The sequence below is a fragment of the Triticum dicoccoides genome, chromosome 4A (genome assembly GCF_002162155.2).
Source record: "Triticum dicoccoides isolate Atlit2015 ecotype Zavitan chromosome 4A, WEW_v2.0, whole genome shotgun sequence".
Lineage (NCBI taxonomy): Eukaryota > Viridiplantae > Streptophyta > Magnoliopsida > Poales > Poaceae > Triticum > Triticum dicoccoides.
Genome location: NC_041386.1, coordinates 640,980,390 through 640,991,961, shown reverse-complemented (window position 1 = coordinate 640,991,961; position 11,572 = coordinate 640,980,390). Strand labels below are relative to the sequence as shown.

The window sequence follows — 11,572 nt, the reverse complement described above, 5'->3', positions numbered from 1 at the left end:
AAAAAATAAAAGAAAATAAGTTTCCCATGTGATATGTGGTCTAGTTGTTGGGAAAATTTGCAAATGTGAATTTTGACTTTATTTACAAAATCTCTCTGAAATTTGTAAAAATGGGCATAACTTTTGCATACTAACTCGGATGAAAAAGTTTTTTATATGAAAAATCATCTACTCGAAAAGTTACATCCAAATTCAACAGGGAGAACCCTGTTAAACATTTTCAAAATCCTCAAACCTAATAGAAAAAAGTTATGGGGCTTTTAAGATCTAGAGTGAAAAAAATCAAAAAAAAATTCAAACAGTGGGCAAACTGTGGTCAAACAATGGTCAAACTAATTATTCTAGAATATTAGTATTACTAAATAATTATTTCTGTTATTTCAATTTTGGTCAAATCTGGTCAAACTGTGGTGAAACAATGGTCAAACTAATTATTCAAGAAATATTAGTGTTACTAAATAATTATTGTTTTTTAAAACAATAGTTTCAAAATAAAACTATGAAATGTGTCACTTCATGCTCAAGCAAAATTCCTGAAGGTTAATAGGATTGACATCTTAGTATTGTCAGGAAAACAACAAGTGCAGACTTGGAGCGAGGGAGAATAGAACCCGGAAGTTAAGCGTGCTCAGGCTGGGGGAGTGGGAGGATGGGTGACCATTCGGGAAGTTAGATGATTTGGAATGATGAGGGGTGATTAGAGAATAAATTGAGAAGTGATGAGGGGTGGTGATTACAGACTAGAGATTAAAATAATTCAAAAATTAAAAAATTAAAAAAATTCAAAAAAAGAATCATAAAATTTCCTTTAGTCCCGGTTGGTGTTACCAACCGGGACTAAAGGTGGAGCTCCACGTGGCCGCGCCCTTATGAACCGGGACTGAAGGCCCTTTTTCTACTAGTGCAACCATTACCGATAGCTTTCTACGAACTCTCTCTCTCTTACTTCTACGATGTAACGCGTACTACACACATGTCCACGTCGACGGCAGTTAATACTGCCAAAATACTCAGTATTTTTATCGTCATTTTCAGGGAACGCTGAAGTGTTCCAATCCGTAGTTTATTTATATTCGCGTCGAAACGTCATTTGGGTTGGATGGCGAATCTGCACAAGGAAGGAACGCATCCATTTGAACGGTGGAGGTGCACAGAGCATCGGATGACCAGCTGTTGGCAAAATGGAGAAAAATGACATATGGGCGAAATAATTTCACAAAGGGAATCATGGGTGAAAGAATTTCACCCAACTGATCCTTTTGTGTGGCGCCCGACAGGTAGGCACAACACTATACCGTGCGAGGCCTTACTGACAAGCGCGGCACACCTGGCCAGCGTGGCACCCTGGGCTCCACTCTTGGTTGTGCAACACCTAGCTGAAAGGAGCTGCACTACCTTGTGCAGTGCCTAACTGAAAGGAGCTGCACTACCTTGTGCAGTGCCTAACTGAACGGAGCTGCACTACCTTATATTAAAACCGTTGTAACTTTTAATCTGTGCATCCGATGAAAACGTGCCTTACATGAATGTTGTGCATTTTTCTATGTTCTACGCAATGGTGGCATTTTCATCTATGTTAGGATCAATTTGCTTGATGAAAGCTCTATTGCAAAAGTGCATCATAATATAACTGACAGAATATGTTAAAACTTACAAACTTGGGATGATGATAGCCATTGACCTGTAGCTCTTATGCATTTGCATCCTACATGTGTTTTGCACTACATAATGTGTACTTTCACGCCATGCCTATGCTTGCCATGTTAATCGTTTTTAACATGTTCATTTCTTGCATCTAAGTGACTAACATGATATAAATGAACTTCTGTTGCAGAAAGTTGCATTTTGTAAGATCCATATTAATTAATCCTGACATCATATGAATATGATCTAATTATAAAAGTTTAAAAAATCTTATGTCTAACTTAAGTCCATGTCATTGGATGTCAACATAAATTGTCACATGTGTGTGTGTGTGTGTGTGTGTGTGTGTGTGTGTGTGTGTGTGTGTGTGTGTGTGTTGTGTAGACATGTTCCAAAAATTGGACAGTCAGATGACTCTGCATAAACTGGATCATTTTCATCAATGAATCGGTCTAGAACATAATCAAGGTCTATATGAGCACCAAAAACCTTTGATGATCGATTGGTCGACACCTCAACTTTGGCACTAATTAACTGCCAGAGCATTCCCATGGCATGTGTCAGTGCAGATTTCCGTTCCAAAAACTATTGTATATTTTGCGGGGCCACCCCAGTTGGTGCGTATTTTCTCCTCTTGTAACCGTTTGCCTTTGCCTTTTCTGTTTTATTAATATTTTGCCCCTGTGGGTGTTTAAGGCATGAAAGTAGCGCGTGAATGCGTGTCTACATTGTGTAACGCGTGCATTCTGGAATAGTCCGAACATGGAACACTCCCTCCATTTTATTGAAATCTTTATAAAGACTTATATTTAGGAACGGAGGAAGTAGATTTCAATAGTATGGTAGAAGGAAGGAGGAAGCGGCGCAGTGAGATAAGATGAACCGGACTAGTATGCAGCAAGTGATCTCCGTGGATGGGATGAGATGAATTGCACTAGGTGCCTCGTGCCCGTGCGTGCAAAACGCGTGCTCGTCGTTGCTTGCTGCAGTGCTAGCTGCTCATTGCCTGCATGCCTTCCCGAGGCCGCTTACAGCCATGCAACACGGACAAGCCACGCACGGCGTCGTCGTCTCGATTGGATATAAGTTAACGACCAACACCGCTGCTCTGCTGGCTGGCGGAGGAGATGATCGGTCGCTTGTGCATACGGGATACGTACAGCGTTGCATGGCGTATTATATATCGCCTCCATCGGCAGCGCCCACCCGGCATCGTTGCTTAACGTAGACAGAGTGTCAAACAATATAGCACGTAAACCTTAAGCAAGTTTGGCAAAAAATTATGGCAACGTATGACAATGCTAGTCCTAAAACCAAACAGCCTCTACTTATTCATAGATTGGGTGTGCATGCGGCATATCGGCGCTCGAGGAATGATGATTAGCCAATGATGATGGCATTGGCGGGTCAAACGCCCGACTTGGTCTTCACGGCACGCCGGCTAGCTGCCCCGCTCTATATACACTTGAAACCAAAATTAAACAAAAATTGGTGAAATGCATATTTCATATGTTGGGCACATCTGCAGAAGAGTGAACAGAATGGCCAGTGGCGTCAAATCTGAGTGATCAAAAGTCAATACTTGCTGCTGCATGCGAGCCATTTGGCCGGAGGGACACCCATGCATGCATGATTATGACATGTTTGGTGTGTGAATCCGAGGCTAGCTATAGTTGTTTTAATCTTTCTTGTCAACAGGACACTGTTGAAAACTCGCACACCAGTTGCAGATCGCCGGCCCAGAGTAGATTAACCAAGCAGCTTCTGTCAGAATGGGGAAGGAACTCAACTTGCGCGCCAAGTGTACAACAATGTCAGACCCGGCTGCCGGCCCCATGGACTCCTTGCTTGGGCAGGTGGCAATGTCTTTCCATGAAGCAACCTGTCTGCAAGGTTGACCACGAAATGAAGGTAAGTTTTTTTATTTTATTCTCTGCCGGAGCGTCTTTGGGTAGGAATCGTCGTGGCAGGACCGTAGGAGTGCTTGTACTGATAGCAATGATACGTTGCAGTGTCACAGTGCATATCTATTTAATAACCACACTCTTGGAGTATATATATTGTCCACGCGTACAGTTCACAAGATGTAGTACGCGTAGTACATGTGTGTGTAACGTCCAGTAGAACCTTCCTAAAAATTCGACTCCACAGTCCACATGTCTTGCAAGCAAAGTCAACCCCTCTAGAATTTAGAATCAACAACTACACACTCTCTCTCAGCTTACTTCCACGATGTAACGCGTACCACACACGTGTCCACGTTGATGGCAGTTAATACCGCTGAAAAGTCTTTAGTTTCTAGGACTTTTTCTAGTCTCAACTAAAAAGTCCTTAGTCCCTAAAAAGTTCATTCTTGTTTGTTTCCAGAGGCTAAAAAGTCCCTAGTCCCTCCCTAGAAGTTATTAAATGACCATGTTATTTACCCCTAGTATATAGAAAAATAACAACCAAACAACGCCATGGGGTGGCGGGCCAATGAGTGCATGGAAGGGCATTGTTGGAAAAAGTCTTCAAAAAGACTCTCCTTGAGAGTCTTCTTCATTTAGTCCCAAAAAACAACTTGTAATCCCTAGTAGTCCCTCCTGTTTGGTTAAAAAGTCTCTAAGAGGGCACCGAAAAGTCTCTGGAAACAAACATCCCCTTAGTAATTTTTATGGTCACTTGCAGGCAACGCTGAGGTGTCCCGGTCCATATCTTAGTTGTATTCGCGTCGAGACGTCATTTGGGCTGGATGGCGAATCTGCACCCGTTTGCGCGGTGAAGCCGCAGAGAGCAGCGGACCGACTGTTCTTCCGTCAGCCGTGCCGGATTCAGACATTCAGTGAAAACACCGGCGCTTTGGTTCGGGTTGCCCACTGGTTTTACTTCCTCGCGGTCAATGGCGTGCTCGCTAACCATTCCCATTCCCATGAGAAAAACAGTGTGTTTATCATGATGGGATTAGCACCCAACCTGACCGAGTGACGTGACCCATTTCATCCCCAGGTTCAGACCTGCCCCTCTGATGTCATATGGTTTGGCCGGCGTCGTTCGCTACCTTCCCATACTGTTGCCAACCACCCCCACTCCCGTCGACACCGTTCCAATCACCAGGCGCGACCGTGTCCAACTCGATCACATCGACAACACGTATGCATATCGCCCGGCACGGACCACATCTCCGTAAGCAGCGCATCAGCAGAAACGAAAACAAGTTTTTGGAATCGCAAGTTTTTCCATCTGCTAAGGTCTAACAGTTTGGCCTCACTGACCAACCATCAACCCACCATGTTGAAATGAGCCATGCATGCCTCTCACAGGGCGTCAAATCTCCCGTCCTGCACTACATTGACCTTCGTAACTGGTTCATCTCATCTTCTCATCTCACAGAGATCAAAAAAAAAAAAAAAAGCACGAGCTGCCGGGAACAACCGACGCAAACCTGTCTACAACAAACTCAGACGTATCAACCAAAAGCTTCAGAGTTGTTTGACATCTCCGCATTTCACGGCAGTAATAATTCTAATCGACGTGTAACAGTTCTGAATGCTTTCTTGGTTCTGTAGAACTTTACAAGGCCCATGTAGTAGTAGCTGTTAACATTCTATCACCAACTCCGACAAGCGGCAAACCAAAAGAAATTAAAACAAGCGTATGTTCCTGTAAAACCCCTAGATATTACACGAATAATTTAGCAGAAGGCCAGGCTCTCCATCGGCGGGTCAGCAGCGTGCCAAAAATCTTCCTCCAGGTGAAACCATGACCACACAAAACTGTTGTAGTACCTAGCGCGCCATCCGCCGTTGGGCATACGCGTAGATCAGGTACGCCGGCGATGTCCTTGGAGTTGTGTTCAACTGTCCAGCCGCTTGTCCGAAACTGATCGGGCCCGAACGAAGCAGTGCGGCAGGCAAACAGCGCGTCCTCTGCGCCGTCTACTTGTTTGGGCAGTCTGATGCTCTGTGCCCTGACTGCCCGCATGTGAAGCAAGCGCCACTGAAGCTTCTGCTCAAGCAAATGGTGGGGGAGTGTTAGCTCAAGAAAAGGTACAAGTAAGTTTTGGTCATGATTCAGGTAAGCTGTACCAAGGCCAAAAGCTAGCAAACTTATTATCAGTTTCACACGAGGTAAAGCATTAGGTTACTAAGGGTGACTTGAGGCAAGTAGTGTAGCTCTAGTCTTCAGTATATCATATGAGGTGTTCAAACTCGCATCTATTTAGTGAAAAGAACATCATAGGTGAAAAAGAACCAAGATGAGCACATGCCACTTCAAAATACAAATGGACCAACTAAGATGGATAAGCGTGCATCCAAAGAGCAATTTGTGATGTTATTCGAGTGATGATTTTGTGAGGCCTACCTGTCCCTGCTGCCAAAGGATGAGCCACCACGACCACCATATGACGATGAGCGTTCACCAAAGGACGATGATCTGTCACCCAAGGATGATGAGCCACCACGCCCACCATAGGACGAGCGACCACCGCCGGGGGATGACGAACGGTTTGATCTCCTTGCACCACCACCTGAAAAGTCATCATCTGACCAAATATCGTTGTCAGGTCTGCTGGAGCTCCTGCCACCGCGACGGAATCCTTCATCAGAGTCCCAACTACCACGGCCTCTTGAGCCGCCGCCCATACCGCCCCTGGACGACCCCCGCCGGTTCCTAGAACCCCGGTCCGAGTTTGAGAATCGGCCGTAAGAGTCGGTAGCGGGGCCATCATCTTGCAACACCGGCAGCTGCAAGTAGGAAGTAATAAAAACAGTCACCACACTAGCTCACAACAACCAGCATCACATATAAACAAGAGCCCTACAAGTACTGCACTATATAATGTGCGTAGTGCAAGCCTAGCTCATAACAACCAGCATCAATATTTCCGTGCACGAAATATCCATAGTAATTAACTTAAGAAGATCAAGATGCAAAAGCTACCTTTGTTACTTTGCTCAAGGTGTTTCCTTCGGGCAGTTCCATAGTAAGCAGATCCTTTGCAATCTCCTCGGGTAAATCAAACACTGCTCCTTGGACCTGGTACAGTTGGCAATGTGTACAAAATATTGTTATTTGAATCAGGGACATACTAGAAAAGAGACTGCCTCATAATGATGGTTCAGTTACTATGCATGCACCTTTCTTTCCCTAAAGGAAAATGATATTACAAATGCACAGAAGCAAATGATCAACATGCTGAAGAAAAAACTCACCCTCTCATCTGCTATTAGGTATATTTTTCCAACTGCATCAGCAGCAGATGGAGAGACATCAGACAGAAAACCAGTGACAGATCTAGGAGAAAAGAAGCCTCTTGCATATGCTGGATCCCTGGTAAGTTGTAATGTCACCGATCCCTGCAGTTCAATAGAGTTAATGAGAGTATTTGAAGAAGACGTCTTGCTTAAGAGAAAACTGCAAGAACAGGCAAATGCACAACAAAGCTATGGATAACCACCATGGTAGAGACAATTCGGATACTAGTAGAACTTTAATAGTAGTTGACTGTACTAGTAAACATATAACATCAACTGGACAAATTCAGAAGTCTAGAAGGCACTTCTAAGTTTTAAGCAAGAACAACTGGATCATAATGATAGCGGAACAGGTAAAATGTTTTCTTAACTGTGAAAATTAGTTAGGATTGGTGGAATTCATGTAAAAACCATGCATATGAGTAATCTCCTCGTGTCACTTTTTACCTGCTCATGGCTAATCAGGGAGCGTGAAGAAGGTGGCTGAGAAAATCCACTCAGATGTGCCAATGCAGAAGCAAGAGCAGTAGGTCCTAGTTCTTGGCTTAGTCTCTCAGCCGCTGGAACAAAGTATTGAATCGACTCGGGGTGCACACCTCGCAGAGTAGCAATGACATGCTCTGCAGATGAATCAAGGACTTCTTCCATTGTAGGTGGGCCAATAAACTCAAATTTGCATCCAACATCACGTTCGAGTGATTTAACTGTCCTTCGCTGGTTGGTTGTAAACATTAAGATTGCATTTCCTGCTTTCCCCGCTCGTCCAGTGCGCCCAGAACGATGAACAAAAGTCTCAGGGTCATTTGGCAACTCATAATGAATAATCTGCATTAACAGAAATATCTCTCGTTCATTAATCTGTATCTGCCATAATCCACTTGAGATAGCAAAATGCTGAAATGAATTTAATAAGCTGACGGCAATTGATAAGAAACAGTACCACGTGAATTGCAAGATTAGCACAAGAGACCAGATGGAGATGTGATAAAACGCATGAAAGGTAGATCTAAAACAAAGGTATCCCGAACTTAAGTGTCTGACGGTATTTGAATTCAAATTCAGTGTGTAACAAAGGCAAAGTTCTTGAAATGTTTGATTATTTACTTATTGTCTTAGCACCATAAATAATATCATGTGTGTAGACTGAATGTTTAGGTGCAGAAAAAGAGACTGAATGTTCTACAGAACGTGCAGTATATATCTTGGAATTTGCACAAACTGTTTTTTCTCAGAGATATACAAAGCAATAATTTGGTGAACACAAGTCATCAAACATAGTATATGCTGGAAATGTGAAAACATTTAGCAGTCAGCAACCAGACCACAAAGAGTTAGTGTTAGAGGCTGGATGATTTGCAAAAATATGTGAATCAGATGAAGTGAAGAGGAGTTGGAAACCCACCAAATCGACATTGGGTATATCAAGACCACGAGAAGCAACATCAGTTGCCACAAGAACAGTAAATTTCCCTTGGCGGAAACCATTTAATGTTCTCTCACGCTGATGTTGTGAAATATCACCGTGAAGCGCCTCAGATGCAATACTGGTTGTCAATGCCAATGATACCTCGTCTGCATCCCGTTTTGTCCGAGTGAAAACAATAGTTTTCCCACCCTTTGCATATACCTGGCAACAAAAGATTTGAGTAATTGCACTAGCAAATGTAAAGTGATCAAATTAGGATATCATCAAAAATCTAATTTACTAACGTTTAAAACACTAAAGAGGTCCAAGCAAATCTTTTAGTGTACTTTTAAAAGGTCAAGCGCCGTTAGGACTCAAAGCACAAAAGTAGTTGTTATATGTAACTGGTAAACCGAGACTGCAATTATTGTAAAAAAAAATCCAGCCCAGGGGTTAAGCATAAAACATAGAGCAGTAAACAACAGACGAGAGGAAGAGATAAAAAAAGAATCAGCTAAAAAAAATCATTAAACTGCATTAACATACCGTAATGAGATCGCTGAGAATGGTGCGCTTTGAAGTCGTTGTGAGTGGAATAGCAAAGAGTTTGATTCCTTCAGCTAGTTTTTCATCTTGATCGCCGACCTAATTCAAACATGGAGCGAACAAATGATTGATTAGAACATAAAAACCGAATAGTGAAGCATAGCAGCATATATCTCACAAAGCAGCAACAGGAATCTTCAAGTGCAAGTAGCATGTTGCGCTAAAAAAACTGTAAGCAAAATACTCTAAGGCCAGTCTTGTTGTCTCTTATCACCCACTGTTTTATTATTTTTACAAGTGGGACACACCCACTTTGCATTTAAGCAAATAGAAACTAGAAGAGTACTACAAAATTTTCTGGCTGCCTTCGCGTAAGTAAATACTACCTCCGTAAACTAATATAAGAGCGTTTAGAATACTAAAGTAGTAATCTAAACACTCTTATATTAGTTTACTGAGGGAGTACATGGCAACAGTAAAATCCTTCAAATACTCCTTTGTTAAGTTCCAAGAGCTAGGGGTAGCACATTGTTGAAGTTTGTCATGCACCACGGCTAAGAATTAAAACCAACACTTCAACCTCACATACAGCTTCACAGAATTAATGTACGGTAGACAATCGTGGGTCACATGTGTCAAAATACCAAGTTTAGTGGCCAGAATTTACACAGAATATAGCACACTAAAGAAGGAACCATAGAGCATGATCATAACAATTAACATGCATGACTGTCTAAAGTCAAGATAATGATGCAATAAATACAAGAATGCTCTGGAGTAGATAACACTGATTCATTGCCTACTTTTGTCGAACAACAGCAAAATAACCAGAGAAAAATAAGGGACAAGGAAAAATAGGAAAAGGAAATGAATGTGAAAGTGTGAGGCCATACCAAATCAATTGTCAAAGGATTATTCAAATACCGCCTAGACAATTTCTTCACCCAACTAGGCATGGTCGCAGAGAAAAGCATGCTTTGTCGTTCAGCTGGCAGCTGCTGCAATATTGTTTCCACATCTTCTTCAAACCCAACTGCAAGCATCTGGTCAGCCTCGTCAAGGACCAGATACCTAACTTCTCCCAACTGAAGACTTCCACCATTTATCAAATCAATTAGGCGACCTGGAGTTCCTACGACAACATCAACACCACGGGAGAGTGCATTCTGCTGGGTATTATACGAGACACCACCATAAACACACACTGTACTAAGCTTTGGCGCTGATTCCATAATTTCTTTCTCAACTTGTTTAGCCAGCTCTCTAGTGGGTGCAAGGACCAAAGCTCGAGGAATACGACCTCGCCTGCCAAAAGAGAAAAAACATAGTTAGGGGATGTGAATTATCAACTGATTTTAATGCTGCACATCATGAAGATGCAAAACAAGATAAATGTGTACCCAGGAGTCCGCCCTTCGTCCTGCTCGATTATTTGCTTGATCATGGGTATACCAAAGGCTAGCGTCTTTCCAGTTCCAGTCTTTGCTCTTGCAATCAGGTCGCGGCCCTCAAGTGCTGGAATCAATACAGCCCTCTGGAGGAAGCAAGACAAATCAGTAAACGACCAGGCAAATAAGCACCTCATATGGAGTAAAACAAGCACAGTGAAAACATGTGTTACAAAGTACTCCCTCTGTCCCAGAATATAAGATGTTTTTGCAAGCTAAAACAGCATACAAAAACGTCTTATATTATGATTGAGACGGAAGGAGTAGATAACAGTTCGTAGTAAAACTAATTCATACAACTAACATCATCTTTTTACTTGTTACATTGTGCATTTCCTTAATGAGCATGACTTAGACAATGTGTTATCAAAGCTTCCTTAGACTTAGAAATACAAATGGAACAGGCTAATTCTATTCACGAATCACGAAAAAGGGGAACAAATGGCACAGCTGCCCCCAACTCCGGTGCCATCTGACAATTGCCCACATTCGGTGCTATTTGTGAGAACAGGACAGTTTGACACTTTGACTTACAATGGAATGCTACAACATAGGCGTTGTCAAATCTCACTACAAAGTGCTTGGGTAGTGTTGAATCAATTATGGGTTCATGGAAAATATTTATTAGGTTCAAGTGTTGGCACTTAGCAACTTTGCTATGACACCACTACCATCTGTTTTACACGACGGTACCAACTAAATTCACCGAATGCTGCACTGATAGACACCACTCCCGTCCTAACAGTCAGTTAACCTATGTATGCACCAAGGTCCAAGAATTACAAGACCAACTGAATTCACTGAATTCTACACTGACAGACACCACTCCAGTCTGCTCCCGACAGCCAGCTAACCTGAAATTGCGTCAAACACAATTAAGCTGCTCCAAAACATGACAGAAATTCAGCTCACCTGGATGGGGAAGAGGTGGGTAATTCCGCGCTTCTCGAGGGTGGCGACGAGCTGGGCGGGGAGGCCGAGCCTGGAAATGGCGAGCTCATCCGCGTCCCCCTCCACGGCGGGCCCCTCCTGGTCGCTCCCGTACCCCTCGTCATCCTCGTCGTCGCTGCCGCCGCCGAGCCCGAGGCGCTTGAAGGCGTGCTCGCTGAGCACGGAGTTGGGCGACGCGATGGCCGCGGCGGCGCCCGCCCACCTGCGGCCGAGCGCCCAGCAGCGGAAGGCGGCGCGGAGCCGGAGCGCGGGCGCGAGCCCGGCGCCGCCGCTGGGGCTGGAGAGGGAGAGGGACGGGAGCGTGAGGAGGGAAGCCATGGGGGGAGGAGGGGGAGAAGGGGCGG

The 11,572-nt window shown here is 43.7% G+C and overlaps 1 protein-coding gene across 1 annotated transcript; it reads right to left on the bottom strand.

Moving 5' to 3' along the window:
* Positions 1 to 5,111: 5,111 nt before the first annotated feature.
* Positions 5,112 to 11,566, bottom strand: LOC119287612 (DEAD-box ATP-dependent RNA helicase 3, chloroplastic-like). Its single transcript, XM_037567191.1, has 10 exons — positions 11,190 to 11,566; positions 10,230 to 10,363; positions 9,723 to 10,134; positions 8,830 to 8,928; positions 8,281 to 8,505; positions 7,326 to 7,703; positions 6,837 to 6,980; positions 6,565 to 6,660; positions 5,986 to 6,368; positions 5,112 to 5,628 (listed from the first exon to the last, which is right to left on the bottom strand). Exons 1-10 carry the CDS (start codon positions 11,544 to 11,546, stop codon positions 5,559 to 5,561), a joined length of 2,298 nt encoding a protein of 765 aa, XP_037423088.1. The 5' UTR covers positions 11,547 to 11,566; the 3' UTR covers positions 5,112 to 5,558.
* Between the last annotated feature and the right edge of the window lie 6 nt (positions 11,567 to 11,572).